The sequence below is a fragment of the Quercus robur genome, chromosome 2, assembly GCF_932294415.1.
Source record: "Quercus robur chromosome 2, dhQueRobu3.1, whole genome shotgun sequence".
NCBI classification, from domain to species: Eukaryota; Viridiplantae; Streptophyta; class Magnoliopsida; order Fagales; family Fagaceae; genus Quercus; species Quercus robur.
The window spans coordinates 96,937,147-96,956,004 of NC_065535.1; the positions used below are offsets into that span (position 1 = coordinate 96,937,147).

Genomic DNA, 18,858 nt, shown 5'->3' on the forward strand with positions numbered 1-18,858 from the left:
ATCGAGATCACACCCCAGCACCGGCTCGTCGCACCCCAGCACTGGCGAGATCGCGCCACCTAAAGCACCATCGAGATCGCACCCTAGCACCGGCGAGATCGCACCCACTCAATCTCATCGCCATGCTTCACCGCTGCATGTCTCCGATCCACCACCACCATCACCACCCCCGCCATCGTCCAAGCTACCCTCCTCCATGAGCTCCGATCCACATCCAAGCTACCCATCTCCCCACATAACCCAATCCCCATTTCGGCAAACCCACACCCACCCGATCTAGCTGCTATTGTCCTCCGTTGGTACTGATCTCTCTCTTTCTCGATCTAGTAGCCGCAGTCCTCCATTGGTACCGAGATCGCACTTTCCCGATCTATCTCTCACTCTTTCTTCCTCCTCTCACTGAGTATATGATATATATACTATGAATAAATGATTTTATTTTGATTTTTGGTTGTGTTAAGTGTATATTTTGAAATTTTTTGTTATAAAATTTGTTTGGAAGCTGAGAAAATGTGAAGCATTTGTAGGAAAATAGCATTTTCAGAATGTTACCAAACACCGAAAATCGTTTTTCGAACTATTTTTCATTACAGAACCAAACACCTGGATTTCATTTTCCTTACGGGAATTCATTTTCCCCTGCATTCATTTTACACTCGGAATTCGATTTACATCAAATCAAACGCAGCCTGAATGGAAACTGTTGAATATAAGGGGGTTGCTATATCATGACACTAGTACATCATTTGAAACTAGTACATTAGTTGATCTTTAAGCTATCAAACACAAAACCATGTAAACTATTATAGTTCCAAAGCATACATTAGTACATCAAGATTTACATTAGTTAAAACTGTCCTTCGAATCCAAATGAGAACGTTCCGAAGCATACAATTCAATATTCCAAGAAGTCCAGGAATTGGCAACCCAGACATGTGTGCACACCTTTTGGCACTAATCTCCTTTTACATTGTTACAAAATAAAAATAATAATAACAAATAAATAAATAATGAAAGCTGTCCTCAAACGTGGGGCGATACGGTAATACCCCAAAAACACCTAACATCACTGTTTAGCAAGCCTCCATATAAGCGTACATGAGAACGTATGATGGAGTATAATTTTGTTTCAAATGAACAGCCATAAAAAACCCAAAAGAACAGACATAAGCATAAAAGGATAGCCATAACCAATTTGAGCTCCATACAAAACTATAATATGAAATCATCATCTAAAACATATGACACAGAGAGAGATGAATCTTTTGCCACCGAATAGAAAAATCAACCGGCAGTCATCGTTGCCAAACCTTGTTACCGTCTGAAACTTATATTTTAGCAGAGATAGTTCGGGTTCAGCGGTTAGGATGAGCGTACATGAGAGTCAGAGGGATTTTAATTTTTTCCCCAAGCCCAGTCTCCGTGAGAACAACAATTTATTTATTTATAAATATCTTAATAGAGATGCAATGTCCCAACATTTTTATAACAAATCACATGTGGTTAGTTGTTATTGGTTCAAATTTGAAACTAACACTAAGATTACTCTTTTGCCCCAACAATAACAACCAGTAACAACCTGCCACTTAAGATTTGTTGTAAAAATACTGTGAAAATGTTGTAGACATATCATTTCTCATTTTAATATGATGTGGCTATAGAGTTGGCAATTGACATGGCAGGTAAATTAATTCTTTATTATTCCGTTTGACACATCAAACTTTTTCATCCAAAAGATAACGGTAGGGACTAAATTGACACAATACTAAAATGTTAAGGACCAAATTGATACAATTGAAAGGTTAGAGATCAAATTGAAATATGATGTAAAGAATAAGGACCAAATATGTTGTTTACCCATGAAAAAATTATTTCACCACAAATACTTAACACTCATCACTCCCTAGGTTTTTTTTGTGATTGGAAAATATATTAATTCCAAATTATAATTTATGTAAATTATTGATTTTTACCCAAACAACCAAAAGAGCCTCTAAGCACACGCGTGAATGCGTGCTTAGAGGCTAGTAATGTATAATTTGTTATGGTTAAAATTGCATTATTAATGTTATAAAAAGTTTTTAAAGTTGCATTTGAACCAGAATTTAACTATTTGACCATCGCATACCTTTGGTGCGATTGTCATTCCACAAATATAAGTGCTTTTGGGGTGTAGGGGACAAGAACCGAGGTTTAAGTCTCTAGATGGGAGCTTCACACATATATATATATATATATATATACAATTAGATTATGTTAGAGTATAAATTCTATCTTGTATTTAAAAAAAAAAATTTAACTATTTGTTTTTTATTGTTCTAAAATTTCTATAATACTAATAAAACACATTTCAATAATACTAAAATTATTTTTAAATTTTAACAATTTGTCTGTTTCTTAAATTATTTTTATGTGAAGCGAGCAGTGCACTAGCACACTTTACACACTATCGGTGGCACTGTCGGCCATTGTTGCTTCACAGGCACCCTTTTGAAAAGTGGCGCTCTTCACTTTCATTTCAAAACCCCTCTTTTTAAAACACACACACACACACACAGCCTAAAATCCCTTGGAATCTGCGATTGAGAGACAGAGAGAGCGAAGACGAAGATGATAGTTCGGACTCCGCCTCCGAAGAGGCCGCGGTCCGAAACGATGCCCCCGGAGAGCCCATCGGCTGCCGGGTCGGACCGCCGTATGGTCATCTACGAGGACTCTCCTTTGGCGGCGCCGCTCCACGAGTCGCCGCAACAGCACTCCGATCATCTCCTCTGCACCTACCAATGCCGCCAAATGGTACGGTTCCACATTTTGCTTTTTCTTCGCTGAAATTTGGACCAAATTTTTTGAAGCGGTTTTTTGCTATGGTTGTTTTTAGGTTAAATCGGAGTTTCTAGATGCTTTAAGCAGTGCAGAGAAGCAAGTTTGTGATTACCAATCCAGATTTGAGACAATGAATGAGAATTTCAGCAAAGTTGGTGAGTTAAGAAGAAAATGGTTTCCACTTGTGTTTGCTTTTACATTATTGATTTTGGAATTTGCATTTCAATGGATTAAGATTTTGCTGTATATGCTTTCACAAGTCAAAATTAATGGAACTGTAATGAATTTTTGTTAGAATGGAGGAGATAGCTAAGCTCATGTACACAAATTTACATACAACAGGAAAGGGAATCAATAAAATCTACAACTGTTTGTGCCTAGGGTTAGGGACCACTGAAACAACGATATTGAATACTCTCAGATTTCAAAACTGTATAAATGATAGCTCAGGATAAGATCTCCTCCCATTTAAATCCTTCAATTCCTTTCAATTGGCATTTATTCGATTTTGTGTGGTTTGCATGGGTTTTTTAAGACTTGAATTTTTTAAATGCTGCGCGTTGTACATCTAAATTAAAATTAGAGGAAATTTTAGGATTTAAACGGGGGGATCTTTTTCTCCCGAAAGCTCCACTTGTTGATGATGCGGTTATTCCTCTCCCTCCATATACTTCGGGTTAAGCAAATAGGGTTGCATTCCAAATTAAATACATGATTATGCTTTCGATATTTATTTATGTAGTTTTGTAGACTTCCTTGTGATTGAAACTCCTTGTTTATTTATTTAAATTATAGTTAGTAATCATGTAATGCTCAAGAGACAAGTGATTTTAAAAAGCACTAATGAGGGAACAAAAAATGAATCAGAGGAGATCATTGATGGCGGTTTTGTACAAAACTCCTTTGTGTTCATTTGGGTGGAAGTATTTGAAAAGAAAGACTTGGATTTTAGTTTTTAAATTTAAAAATGGCTTTAACAAAATACAAAAAGTACCCTAAAGAAGCCGTCCACATGAAGTGAGCCACCTTAAAAGGAGCCCTTTTTTAATAAGTAAAATTTCATTAGAGAAGCTTAGAAGGCGCCACCCAAGTACATAGGATGTGTACAACACGTACACAAAATTAAACGCTAAAAGTACATTGATTAAGCAAGTCATGCCAAGCAGCAAAAGAAAACAAACCTGAAGCATTTATCCACTATATTGCCTGCCATGAAATGGTGAAACCAACACTCCCTCTTAATGCCTCATAAAACATGGTGACGCTGAAACACCTGTTTGTTTCTGCTTAGCCTTAACCTTCAAAACACCTTGTCCTCCATTTCCATATTAATCTGTGGGAATAGAAAACTTTGAAGAAAATTGTAAAAGACTCAATTTTCCAGTCCTTAGCAACCCTTAGAAATATAGGATTCCAATGTACTTGAGTCTTCACCATTTGTCAACTCTAAATACTTGTGCACTATAAGCTGCAACCATAGGCATTTCTTGCAGCATTTGTTGTCCACCGTCCCCAAACCTCCCCGTACATTATGCCAATAACTGTCCCCCTAACATGGTTTCTTTCATTCCTAAGCCTCCACAGCCATTTACCTAATAAATCCTGATCAAGAGTACCTAGCTTTCTCATTCCCAATCCCCATTCTTGATTGGAGAACACACCGTATTCCAATCCACGAGATGAGCACTTGATTTCATCTCCTATTCGTCTATTCCACCCCATGGGATATCTTGCTGCAACTTCCCTAACTAATCTGTTCACCACGTATGTGTTGATGGTAAACAATGATAAAAAGAATGTTGGTAAACTTGACAAACATCATCAAACATTATATATATATAAGTGAATGGTATGGCCTTATGTTTCTCTAGAGATATTTTTATTTTAAAGATATTCAATTTTGAAAATCTGTGAAGTGGTGTACACTTCAGAAAAGAAAAAGAAGAAGAAAGAATTGCTGGAAGTTTATATCCCCTAATTCAGTTTTTGATCCTTACAGAAGCTGAGAGGAAGAAATTTTTAGATCAATTCTTATATGCAGAACAAGAACTTGCTGCTGCAAAAGGGCGCGAACAGGCACTGCAAGAGCAGCTTTTGAAAGAGGTGAATGATTTTCAGGAACGATTTAGAAAACAAATACAATCACAAAGCGATCTTGAGGTATGCTCATCACTTTTCTTAATGCAATTTCTGTGGGATGGATTGATAAATCTACTTGGTTCCATACTATTTTCTGTTCTTAGCCTAGAGAATGAAATTTCTGGTCCACCCAATGAAAATTTAACCATGAAAATTGTTTATTTCATTAATTCCATGCCCCAAATATTCCTTTGAATGATTCCATTCTCTCATGTGTTCTTTAATGTTCTTATTGGTGATGCTATCTCTGCAACTCTGTTTATATTTTGGTGCAATCTACCTTCATGAGGAAACTCCTTAGCATGAAAACCAACAATATTGTGGGGAAAAATCATTATACTTGAAGGAATAATGTGGGGAAGGTATCCAATTTCATTATGCTTTTGTGATGCCATAATATGAGTACTACCTGTCATTTAATCATATAAGGCTTCTCTCCTGTTTGTCATGTGTGAATGAACTCTTTTCTATTTACGATATGAAAAAAGCAAGACTGTCTTGATAAGTTCAGGGCCAAATTGAAGTTATGACAACGTCCCCTTATTGGTGATGCACTAACTTTTAGTTTTTTGAATACAATGTTGCAGAAAAGAGCCTTTTGTTTGTTGAGCTGCTTTTATAGTTTATCAATGATTTGGTTGTTAGAGGCTTAGAGCCCCTTCTTAATCCAGAGGCAAAACCAAGAAAAGCCCTAGTTGTTAGGGCTTTTTGCAGCTTTTTAAGCAGAAACCTTGCAACCCATGTAATAATGGGCTTTTCTCTACTTTTGTAAAGCATCCGGGGAATTTAAGGCAGAGGCAATTTAATTGTTGCTTCCAAAAGCTGTAATACTTATATATAGAAAAGAACTCATATTCCGAGAAGTTGTGCTGTGCAGCACCCATTGCTTCGCCTAGCAGTATGGTGCTTGTATTGCTCTCCTAGAATCCCTGTTTTCACAGTTTAAGCAGTCATACGAAACTAACCCTAAGAAAAACCCTTTATGGGGCAACCAGCAAGAGAATTTATTTATTTCCAGTGTAACAAACCCTTCATGGATTGAAGGAAATTTTTTATTTATTGAACAAGTGTTAACTTAAGATCTCTCTCTCTCTTTGCCCTCCCCCTTCTCCCTCTTTAGTAATTGATGGTTGATTTTTATCATGTGTTGCATCTCTGTGAATTTTTTTGATTTAGTGATCTTTAGTTGTTGAAAAATTTGATGAAGTGATTTATTGCTATCTGGTATGTGAAATGATAAGGTCTTCCCCCAATTTTGGATCTTAGGTAAAGCTCCACAATGAAATGAATCTTCGCATGAAAGCCGAGTCTTCAGTAGCTTCAGCTGAAGAGAAAGCAAGTGTTTTAGAGCGAAAACTAAACCATATTTCTGAAAGCATCGAGAGGGACAAAAAGCGTCTCCATAATGAGATTGAACAGCTGAAAAGAGAATCAAAGCTTTCTGTATCTAGAATAAGTGCGGATGTGAGTAGAAATAATTTTTCATCCAATTTTCAGGGACTGTGTATGAACATCTATTATTGTTTAACTTGCCTAATTCTCTTGTTTGAAGCTGGAAAGAATGGAATGCAGAGCTAAAAATGCTGAGAAAGAATCTGACCTACTGAAAGAGCAGCTGGACAATCTTAAGAAGCAACTTACTGAGGTTTTCAGCCCTTATTCATTTGTTTGTTCTTGGATTTTACATACGAATTGTATGACCAACTATATATTTCTTGTGCTGACTACGACATATCCCCTAATGATGTCAAAACTCAAAACTCTTAGTCTCTCGTTCTGATTACCTTTGTGTTGTGGATTGCCTTTCGATGCCTTCTGGTTAAAGTCACATAACTGTTCTGCTTGGTGCTTATATTGTATGTTTGCTTGTATCGGACTCACAATTAATTGAAAGACATCTGCATTACAAGTGTTTAGACTTATTATTTCTAAATGGAGAGAGAGGAATTTTCGGACTTTTGAGAATGTAGAGCATTCTATGCAAGAGATTAAGAATAGTCTTTGAGATTTTTTGTTTGAATTTTGTACTTTGATTGGGGGTGGGGTGTCATGTAACTCCATTGTTGATTTTTTTGGATCACATGAGTGTTTGTTAGTAGATTCTTTAAGAATGCAAGCAATCCATTCTTTTAAAAAATATTCATCTTACTTAGTAAAAAAAATCTCTAGACTTATTGATTATTGATACAATGACTAGATCAATATTTTTTAACTACCTTATAACATTTATTTTTCCAGTGTTTGCACCAGAAGAATGAAGTGGAGCAGAAATTATCAAGTTTCACATTTCAAGAAGACTCTTCTACAGATAGTAATATTTTGGTTAAACATCTTCAAGAAGAGCTAAGAAACTATGTAAGTTTGGTTGCTCATGCTTGCTGTTTATATTTAGCACTCTTGGTCTTTCATTTTATAATGAATATTCCGTGTAGGGTCACCAGCCATAAAAAAAATTGGTTCTTGTGATGATTTGCCTCATTCAAGTACTTATATATACAGTCACTTATCAAAAAAAAAGTACTTATATATACAGTCATATAAAAAATAAGTCTCTTGTTGTTATCTACCATTTTAATTTGACATGATTTCATTGATGTAAGAAGGGCATTATCTGTAATGAAGCTTGTGAAGGGTACTTTTCGTGCATTTGGCCAGCAGTTGACTGTTGAGTTGGTCTCTTGTAACTAGTGTTTTAAGCGTTGTTCTTACAATATCTTGGTGTCAGTGTCAAAATTGTTGTCGATAGTGATTATATACTTTCTTGCTATTGGAAAACATACAAGAAGGCCTAATCATCCATATAAAGTTATGTTGTTACTTGGAGTATACACATCTTAAATACATCACAAGGTGACGTTGCAAACATTCTTGGTATCAAGTGATAACCAAGAAATAAAAACCATGTTTGAAGTTCTGCGTAGTATTTCAAGTCATGAATCCAATTGTCATAGTATTCTTCTACAACCAAGTCTTAGTCCTAAGTTTTTGGGGTTGGCTATGTATCCTAAACAGATTAGTCAGGGTCGGTTGCATATATTCTTTTATTCCATTCTAATATTTGAACTCATACTCTCTATTACTTCCTTAATCAACATATTTACATGTATTCTTTTCTTCCGTTCTATTATATTTGAAGTCATTTTCTTTGTTACTTCCTTAGTCAACATATCATTTTTCACCACTTTTATTAATGTTATTTTTGGTATTCTTCTACCTTTTTTTCGTTCCCTCAACATGAATCAACTTATTGTTCCTCACGGGTGCATTAATCACTTTCATGTAAACATGACCAAAACTTTTTAAGTGACCCTCACTCATCTTTTCATAAATAGGGGACACCCCCCCATCTTTAACATTCTCATTTTAGCCACACTTGTTTTATAAATATGTTGCTTCTTTCCAAATGAATATTCAATAGAATAGAGCATAACAGATCGTATAGCAATCCTATAAAATTTTCATTTAACTTAATAAGTATTCTATGTGCACGCAGTACTTCTTATGCACTTCCCCATTTTAGCAATCATGCTTTTATGTTACGATTCACATCCTCTTCAATCTCTCTTGGTATCTCTTGACCATTAAGTCTTATATCCCCTTCATCTTTGTTTCTACTTGCACTCGACTTACATTCCATGGACTTTGTTTTAGTCCTACTTAACTGAAAGCCTATTGATTCTAAAGCATCTTGCCAAATTTCTAACTTGACGACTAGTCTCATCCGTAAAACTATATCATTTGCAAAAAGCATACACCAAGAGACTTACTCTTGAATCGCTCATTGATTTAGTGAGTTCAACCATTACTAGTGCAAAGAGATATGGACTTATTGTTGATCCTTGATGCAAACCTATAGTGATAGAAAATTCATTTATGGTGTTCCCATATGTTCTCACACTAGTTATAGCTCCACTTGTTATTACACTAGTATATTGCTTGTAATATTATATTGATGGTCTGTTAGCCATAGGTAATATGGGGGTTCAGTTGCTTTGATATTGAAATAAATACATGCTTTTAACGTAGCTCACTTAATTCATATTTACACACACACACACATGTGATGAGTTATGTTCAATCCCCTTCTTATTGTTACTTAGCTAGCTAAACTTGATATTGTGATTTTCCTCATGGTCTATTACGTGCTTTTTTATTTATTTTTTTATTTATATAAAAAACTCCTTTTACTATTTTATCAGCTCTTTTTTCTTATAGGTATTGGTTTATTTATGTTGACATTTTATTAGGAGGCTGAAGTGAGAGAAGCGAGAAAGTTGAGGTCATCTCATGAAAACATTGAGTTATTGAAGGAAAAATTATTGGAGGAAAAGGGTCGCAGAGAGAGGGCAGAGGCAGAGTTGCCTAAATTGCAAGAATTCGAGATGAGTATGAAGAAGCTGGAGGATGAATTGTCATCTTGGAAGTTGATGATTAGTGAAATTCCTGGTGTGTCATGTTCTGAGGATATACCTGTTAAATTTGCAGCTTTACAAAAGTGAGTGAGTACATTTATATCACTACTTTTGGCTTTATAACTACGAGATCACTTCTTCACGGTCAGAGGAAATAGAAGCAAAAACACAAACATTATTTTATTTTCTAAGTTGGGGTTAACTCCTATAGCCTTTGTGCTATTAAAACAACTTTTGGCAATTGAAAATGAACAGTTGCTACAATATCAAAGTTCATTGGCTCTTTGCATAGTCCACTGTGTAATTACTCTTCAGCTAGGATTTGAATCAATTGAGACAAAAACATTGAATGTTTTGTATTCATGTTGTAAACCTATCAAGTTTCAAGCCTTAGCAGCTGCACCTTTTTTTTTTTTGAATTATCGAAGAAAAAAAAAGCCGCTTATATATATAAAGAGACCTATCAAATTTTTTTTTTAATGTTTTAAATTGAAATTTTTTTCTTTAAATATTTGTACAACTAATCTTTGTATGCACATGTGCATTATACATGGCTTACAAGTAGTTCACCACTGGCATGTGATTATTTTACAAACTGAAAATCAGGATTAGAAACTGGATTTGGACCCTTATTTTATGGTTAACTATTTTCTGGGTTTGAGGCCTTGGGTGCTTTTCTCTTCTGTTGCTTTTGCTTTTGGTTCTAGTTGTGCTTAAGTTATTACCAAGGATTTTCATTTTACTGATGTCTAATTTAGCTCCTGTCCATACAGGTATCCAATCTAGCTCTTAGAATTTATTAAAGTTTTTATTTTGAATAAAGTGGTTCCTTTGTTGTCTTCTCCTTCAAAATTTTTTATTTTAATTTTCCGAGTTGCCTATACACCCTATGGCAGTAATGCTGCACTGATTTTTGTTATTATACTTCCTGGTACAGTAAATACATTCATGTAGATGATTGAGGACAGAGTATGTGAATTTATCCTTTTAGTGTCCTCACTCCTCACATATGTGTGTGTGTGTGTGTGTGAGCACATTGCTGGTTTTTTTTTTTCCCTTAATGAAGCTAGTACATATTTTTGATCTCTACTAATTTTGAGAAAGCATATATTCTTGTTTTTTGTTGTTGAGATATTCAATTTGATGCAGAGAGGTGATTGATAGCACTATGAAGGTAGGAGATGCAAATGCCCGCTTGAAACAATTGGAGGTAGCTCTTGATGCTGCTCTAAGCGAAAAACAAAATGCTGAAACTGAGGCTGCATTGGTCAAAGAGAAGGCAGCAGTATCAAAATCAGAGGTTAAGCGGATTGAATTGATGGTAAGTGTTTGATTAGGTAATTTTATGCTTATATCATAGGACCATAGTTAACAAGTGACTGATGTTGCACTCTAACTGTAACAAAGAGGATGCAAGGTTAAAAAATAGGGGAAATGGTGTTTTGTACCGATCCTCCTGCCTGATTCTTACAGTACTCATTTGAGTTGCATTCAGGTGCTAGAAGGCATATGTGTATTCATTCAAGACTCAAGAGTCAACTTTAAACCAGAAAAAGGATGGTAAATTTTATCGTAATAAAAAATAATAGAACAAGTGTATATAAACTGGTTAAAGTTGCAGATAAGGAGATGGTGATAATAAAGAGAGAATGTCCAAGGCTCTTGAACTTCTGAACTGTTTTTTGGCCAAAGAGATTGGCAATACATATTTCTTCATTATAAGATTTACGGTTTAGTTTTCAACCTTCATAGTTATGGTTGACCTTGCAATACACTCAGCCTGAAGTTGACTGCTTCTACTTGCTACACTCGCAAACATACAAAACCCACTGACATGCATGTGTAGACACATAGTGGCATCATCTTAACCCTTTAACTGCTTTTAAAGCTGGCAACCTGGCAAACTCCAGAAGTAACTTTTTGCAAATGGACAGCCATTCTTCATTGAACTATTGGCTAGAAAGCGTGTTTTGGTTAATTGGTGTTTCATGTGAGAATAAGATGGTGAGTGGGTAACTTTTTTGTTGCTGCCTTGGTCGATACCTTGGGACATTGGGTGCTTCGTGTAATCCCTGTTTGGAGTGACATGGGTTTTGCCACGGTCAGTTCTATTGGTGCTTCTACCTGGTGTCGTAGATTCGCAGTAAGACTACTCAGCAAGTTTGGAGGGCTGCACCTTCAGGGTTTTTTTTGAACATCCAGCAGTTGAAGGAACAGAGTATCCTATCAACCTTGCAGCTGCTTTTGTGTGCTATTTATATATGGGAATGGCTGGTTCTATTTGTTGTAGATATTATTTTTGTCTTTGCTTAAAATTTTTTACTTTGTCTTTCTTTTGTCTATGATGGCCATTGTAAACCTGGTGTGCACTTGTGTTGCGCCCCAAAGGTAACAGAGATGCTTTTGGCATGTAAAAATAATAATCTAATGGATGCCTCTTCTATTCTGTTGCCTAATATTGTTCTTGGAAATACTGGTTATTCTACCAGGATAATTACAGCTGTGATTTTCCTGTTCCTGTATGGTACTGTACGTGACATGATTATTTCTTTGAGATGAATATTGACTGGTTATTGCACTCATGTTAACTGTGAATTCTGTTCTATGTGCATTGCTGTGAATGGATGTATCTATATGTAATCTTGGGTTGCTGTAGCCATAATGTCTCATCTATTCATTTATTTCAATAATTTGAATACTAAAATATTGATTGTGTGTTTTAGCTTTCTATGGTTACCGAAGAAAGAGATAAATTAAGAAATCTTGTTAATGAATTCAAGAGGATGAAGAATGATGAAGCAGGGGATGAAGTAGCCAGTGGGACTCTTGTTCAGGTTTTAATATTTTTACTCATGTATCTCTTTTCTCTTATTTATTTATTCACATGATCTCTCATAATGATTTTTGTCTGTGACTTGTGTTTTCAGGAGCTTGAATCATCTCTTGCCAAGAAAGAATTCTGTATTAATGAAATGGAGAGTAGTTTACATGTGCAAAAGGAAGTCAATACTCGTCAATATGAGGAGATAAAGTTGCTCAACGAGAAGTTGAATAATGAGGCAAGGAAAATAAAATCATTGGAGAGGGAGGGTGATCGGCTTCGTTCAGAGATTGCTCTATTGGAGTCAAAGGTAGGTGCCAAGGATATTCTGAGTATTGCTGACATTGTAGTTATTCATCAGTTTCTCTGTTCTTGATACATCTGCAGTGAAGAACTGGATTTAAGGCTCAAATCATTCCTTAAAAGACCTTGCAAGTTGGGACTTTGTTTGAGTGATCTTGCATTTGGGGTTTCACGCAGTATATTTCCATTTTTGATTTCCTACAATCTTTTATTTCTTCTCTTTGATTTGTTTGTAATTGTTTCAAGTACAATTTGTTCACCATCGTGAACATGATGTACTTTTATTCAATATAAATTTCTATTACCTATCCCCAAAAAAAAAAAAAAAAAAATTCCTTAAAAGTCCTACGATATAAGCTTTCCTATCAATTCTTTGTTCATGCAATGCATGGTTGGTAAATAACAAATGAGTTGTGGAGTAAAAATTGTTTTTTTTTTTTTTTTGGCAATTCAAGGGAGATTTTTACTAAAAATATGTTAAAAAGTATTGCAATTCAACAGAGATTGGTCATGCCTGGCCTTGTACGTGATTGAAGGTTTTGCCTCAGCTTCTTACCTTTAAGCTGTTCAGCTTATTAGTTGCCTCCCTAGTGATAGCAACATTAAGTAGGGGCTCCACTGCTAGTCTGTTTTTGATTTTTGCTTAATGGAGTAGTTTGCATATACACCTTTAGGAGCTGGAAAATATCCTTTCCTGCTTATCTTTCATAAGATGACTCTGGATTCTAGCTCAGTAGTCATCAACTTTTTTTTAATTGCTTTTCCATCCACAGTTGGGCCATGGTGATTATTCTGCTGCAAATACGAAAGTTCTGCGAATGGTGAATACCCTTGCGGTTGATAATGATGCAAAACAAACTATAGAGGCATTGCGGACTGAGTTACAGAAGACCAAGGAGAAGTTACAAGCTGTTGAAGAATTGAAGAGTCAGTCAGGTATAAAGGCATTGTTCCTTGAATGATAAACTATTGGTTTGCCACTTATATTTGTACTTTCTTCCCTTTTTAGGCCCTTGTTGCTATAAATTTTCTTTGCAAGGTAACTTTTGTGTTTAGTGTTTTTGTTTGTTATTGTTGTCTCATTTCAATTTTTGGTTAATATTTCTAACATTGGAAATTATATTTGTATGATTAGTCTAATGGTGTAAAACATCCACATTTGTGGATTTTTACTGAATTTAGGCATGGATGAGAACAGAAAGCCACCAAGTTGGTGAAATTAGTTCTCATATCTTGTTGTCCGTGGTCTAACAATGAAAACTTGTTCTCTCCCCTCCCCCCACCCCGCTCGAACAAAAGTAATAATAAATCTCCTCTATCCTTAGCCACATGGTACCTACCCCAATTTCCAACCCAAAAGAGTATGAAATTCATTTACTGAGATTGTTCAAGCACTTTGAGATCTTGAAAATGCATTTGCCATTTGGCACAAGAGGTGAAGCTTGCTGCTGTATGTTATCTTGTTGCTTCTAATCTTTGTAGAAACACAACTTGAATGGTGTAGGAATCTTGGATGTTTAATAAGTAATAGTTTGTGGGACCTAAAAGTCCAAAAGACCTCTTAAGTGGGGTGAGGTGAAGGGGAACCAAGTACTGACTAAGTCCCTAGGTGCAGGGGAAGGTCCCTGCGTGTTATATGGAGGCCTTGTACTTTAATTGGTATGAGCCCTTTTAAAACCGTGAGGGGCAATCCAAAGGGGACAATATCATGCCAATGGTGAGTTAGGGTGTGACAAATGGTATTTAGATAGGACCTGATGGGATGTTGGGTAGGTCCCACATTAGAGCATTAGCATTGGTGGTGCCAAAAATTTAGCAATTTGGCACCACAAAAAACTACAATATCTATTTTACCACCTCACTTTGTAAAACACCCAGCATTACAAAACACCTAATATCAGTGATTTTATTTTAGTATTTAACACAATAAAATAATATAAATAACACAATAAAATAATATATCCACTACAATCAACAACCACCACCACCAACACAATAACATAATATATCTTTTAATAAAATATTTTTTTTTTAGCATTTGAGCTACAATGCACACACAAAGATAGTTGTGCACTGTAGCTCAACAGCCAAAAAATTTAGCTTTCCCTCCACCGATGCAAGAGTGTTTTGTTATATTCGGTTGGTAAATTTAGCCCTTAAAGGGGGTGGATTGTGGGGACCTGAAAATCCAAAAGACCTTTTAAGTGGGGTGAGGCGTAGGAGAATCTTGACTAAATCTCACATTGCCTTGGTAGGGGAGGCCCTGCGCCTTATATGGAGGCCTTGGACTCTAATTGGTATGATGCTTTTTAAAACCGTGAGAGGCAACACAAAGCGGACAATATATGTCAATGATGAGTTAGGGCTTGACATGATTGGTTACTTTAATAATGTCACAGTTATTGACAAGTCTCAACCTTTTTCATTACACCATTACACAATGACTTCATTTCTTTTATTTGTTACATCCTTTAATTATTCAGGTGATGCTGGGACACTGGTGGATTCCTACATATCTGGGAAGATAACGCAGTTAAAAGAACAAATTGCGACACTTGAAAAACGTGAAGAGAGGTAAGTCCTTGATGGAAATATTTTGGTACTTGTTGCAGTGTGATTAATATTTAATTATGTAACTTTTTTAAATTGAAGCATTTGAACATGCCCATGGAACAGATACAAGACTGTTTTTGCGGACAGAATTTCAGTGTTCAGGAGAGCATGTTGTGAACTTTTTGGTTTCAAGGTATATCATATATTTCTCCTTCTGCTTTGTATTTTCTTATGACAGTTATGACATTGCCTTCATTCGCATGTTGTATAAGGCTGTTACCATGAGTGTAAGTTGTGTCTTGGGATTGGTTAGCCTAAAAATGAAACCAACTGGATTATCCTTGGGATGGGGGACAAGATCCTCTCCATTTCACTTGAAATGGAATGAGATCATATCATGGTTAAGATTTTATTTCCTCTTCATATTTAATTTTCTTAACTGTTCTTGTCCTCCCCACATTATATTAATTACATTTTGAAAATGAGAGGACTTGTGAATAATTTCTGCACTGTCTGCCATGCCCCTCTCCACCTTTGTTTGACAAGTTTTTCTTCCTTTTGAGGGGTCTCCTCTTTGTTCAAGCTCTTTGATATTTTGAAAATTTTACCATTCGCCACAAGGATATATATATATATATATATATATATATATATATATATATATAATCCTTCTGTTGAAGCAAAGAAAGCCACATGAGGTGGGAGCTAACCCACCAAATAGGTCTCCATTGTGAGTTCTTGTCACCTTCCTTTTTCAAAGCTTCATAGTAAGTATTTTTTTTTTCATACCATCCTATCCTATTCTTCCTGGTGTACCTTTGCAGCATTTAATTTATACAAGAAAGATTCCATGGATTCTCAACTCCCAGTCTTAGCCTGAAGAAAAGAAGGATTGCACCTTATGCTCCCGGTAGAAGCATCCGTATTATACTATTATTAGCCACTGTTGCCTCTCTATTTCTTGCTATCAGAAAAAGCTCCAGGTACCTCTGCTTGAAGCTGTCATCCAATCACACCCCCCACCTCAAAACGAATATAATTTGCAAAAACATCCCAACAATGGCAAATACACTTCCATAAACTCACCCCGTAAGGACCCCTCCTGATTTCTGTGCATCATCCATGCCTAGAATTACCATATTTAGTTTCTATGACTCTCCTTGATAGGGATTCTATCTCCACCACGTGCTGTTACATCCATTAGCCAAGTAAAGATTGGTTAAAAACATTTGCACCAGCCTTTTATTGGAAGATTAAAGGACTATTTATGTATTCATTCACCTGAAGCAATTTTGGTAACTTGTTTATTTACCTTTATATCATCCTGACTACTCCTTTCTTCATTTTTCTTTTTTGAAATTTTCTATCCGAAGGAAGAATTGATACATGGTCTTGATGTATGCGCTCAAGCACTATGAAACTCAGTTGTATATAGCTTATATTTGTAATGTGTAGTGGCAAACGTAACTTTTGTCTTCATTCCCTTATTGTAGTTTGAGGTTCCCATTATTGAAAGGGTTAAGACTCTTGCCTATCCATATTGACAAATACTAATTCTCTTGCAAGTTATTCTTTAGGATCTATCAATGAAACAGTTAGACCACTACTCCAAGTATATTGTTATGTGCTCTATTCATGTCATGTACCCACTTAAGTAGGATACAAATTGTTATCTTTTTACTGATATTTTGAAGGTTTTAGATGATCTGTGATAACATTTTTGGCAGATTGTAATGGATGAACATCAGCGGTCCAATGGAATACCAGTTACACGTTTTACTCTCCAATCTATTTATGCGCAAAGTGATGATGAGAAGCTTGAATTTGAATACGAATCAGGGAATACAACCATTTTGGTAAGATGATGTCTTCTGGGCATATTGGGGGTGTCTGGTGTCTTTTGTGCACAAGATAACCATAGGTCCACAGATTTCTTGGCCTTATGGTAAAATTATTATCATCTTGGAATTGATGCCATGGATTACGGCCATACAAAATAGGAAAGTCCCACAGAAAATACAATTTTTTGGTAGTATTTGAATGATTTAAAAAAAAAAAAAAAGTAATAAGCTTTATCGAAAAAGAAAAATCACCACCTAGTAAACAGGATGTGCAGTTGAATGTCATTTGGGTAGCATTTAAATGTGGCAATTGTGCATTCCATAACATTTCAACTGAAGATGTTTCTTGTAATTTATTTTTCCATTTCTTGAAGTTTCTTCTAGGAAATAATGTGGGCCTTTAAATGTCGAAGGAAGCAACAGTGCAATCACATTTTTTTTTGGTGGGGGGTTGGGGGGGTGGGGGGGGGAGATCTAAATGTTTCGTATTGATAATATCTAAAGAAACTTGAAACTAATTTTATTTTTTGGTCTAACAGGCAAATGATTACACCTCTCAGCCAGAGATATCCCGTCAGGTACTGAGCATTATTTTCCTACAATTCTTATTTATTAATATGCTTCCACACTGGTTGGGAATAGTTGAGCCTTCATTTGTCATGGTGGGCAATCAATTCAATTGTGATAATTGGGAAAAAAAACAATATATGATGCCTCTTTAATTATTTTTACCAAAAATATTGCTTTAGACCCTAAATTCTGTTCTCGTTTCCTAGGGTCTTCTTTTTTCCTTTTTCTTTTTCATCAAGGGATTAAGAAATGTTGGTATTGCAATATCCCTACTTTGTGTTCTCTCAAATCCCAATCAGAGAATAAGTTTTAGGAACCATTATGTTGGGTAATGTTGTGTATTATTAATTGAGTTTTCTTTAGTCTTCCAAATTATTCAAATCGATTATTTTTTATCAAAATTTTTCATTTGTCTTATTTTTTCATGTGGCTGTCCAAACGTTTTTTGAGTGCAACTCATTTAGAGCCGGCCTTTCTGCAGGTTGAGATATTTATTCGGAAGATGAATTCGATTCCAGCTTTCACTGCCAACTTGACGGTGGAGTCTTTCAACAGGCGAACCTTATCTTAAAATTAATGAACTTATACAGCCCAAAATATATCTGGAATCTGCACTTCTCTTGCAGATGAATGAATCTGTATACATTGCAAATTCAACATGTATTTGTTAGTCGAGGCCTTGAGGGTCTTGTGATGGAACAATTGATCATGGTTTTGCTTCATCTGCTAGGATTTTATGAGTATTGATTTCTATTGACTTCCTGGTATAAAGCTTGTTGAGAATTTACCTAGCAGTTGATGAAATGTAAATAATTCACAAGTGGACATGTAACTTTCCAATTGTTATCATTAAAGTGAGTGCTCTTTTGTGTCAAATCAATATTTAGGTGTATAATGGTTCCTTATTAATGGTGCTGTACACGGTGGAGTTGGTCGGAAAAGAGGGGATTGTAGAGTGTGGACCACTTCTGGACCTTGTGCTTTTTGGATTCATGTAATCCTACTGTTTTACATTTTGCAGCGAAAGTTACTCCAAAGTCAAAAGTGGCATAGATGTTAAAGTGAACTACAATTTCTAGCCTTATTCTATCGATTCTGTTTTGTGATGTTAAAAAGCATTGGCGGGGCAAGCATGGCATAGCAAAGAAATATGCTAAATCGTGGCCATTGATGTTTGTATTAGGATGATCTCTATTTCATTTTGAAACAAAGAAATGTCATTTCACCTTACTGTTTTTTTTTTAGTGAAACTAAATGTGTATACTCATTCTTTATTAGATTGAATGAGACTAAATGCACTTCAAAAAGAAAAGAAAAGAATGACACTAAATGTGTATGCTCATTCTTTATTAGATTCAATGAGATTATAAATGACGTGATGTCATGGATACCTTTA

General features: G+C 35.6%; 1 protein-coding gene across 2 annotated transcripts; it reads left to right on the forward strand.

Annotated features, from left to right (window-relative positions):
* The first annotated feature begins 2,436 nt into the window (after positions 1–2,436).
* LOC126716090 (mitotic spindle checkpoint protein MAD1) lies at positions 2,437–18,338 on the forward strand. Of its 2 annotated transcripts, XM_050417075.1 has the most exons (16): positions 2,438–2,796; positions 2,879–2,978; positions 4,823–4,983; positions 6,229–6,426; positions 6,515–6,607; positions 7,201–7,317; positions 9,210–9,457; positions 10,524–10,695; positions 12,098–12,208; positions 12,302–12,505; positions 13,272–13,434; positions 14,982–15,072; positions 15,175–15,244; positions 16,779–16,907; positions 17,432–17,470; positions 17,944–18,338. In XM_050417075.1, exons 1-16 carry the CDS (start codon positions 2,611–2,613, stop codon positions 18,031–18,033), a joined length of 2,172 nt encoding a protein of 723 aa, XP_050273032.1. In that variant the 5' UTR covers positions 2,438–2,610; the 3' UTR covers positions 18,034–18,338. The 2 variants fall into 2 exon arrangements, with proteins under 2 accessions (XP_050273033.1, XP_050273032.1); XM_050417076.1 differs by lacking the exons at positions 16,779–16,907; positions 17,432–17,470; positions 17,944–18,338 and having other exon boundaries at positions 2,437–2,796; positions 15,151–15,239.
* Positions 18,339–18,858: the final 520 nt, after the last annotated feature.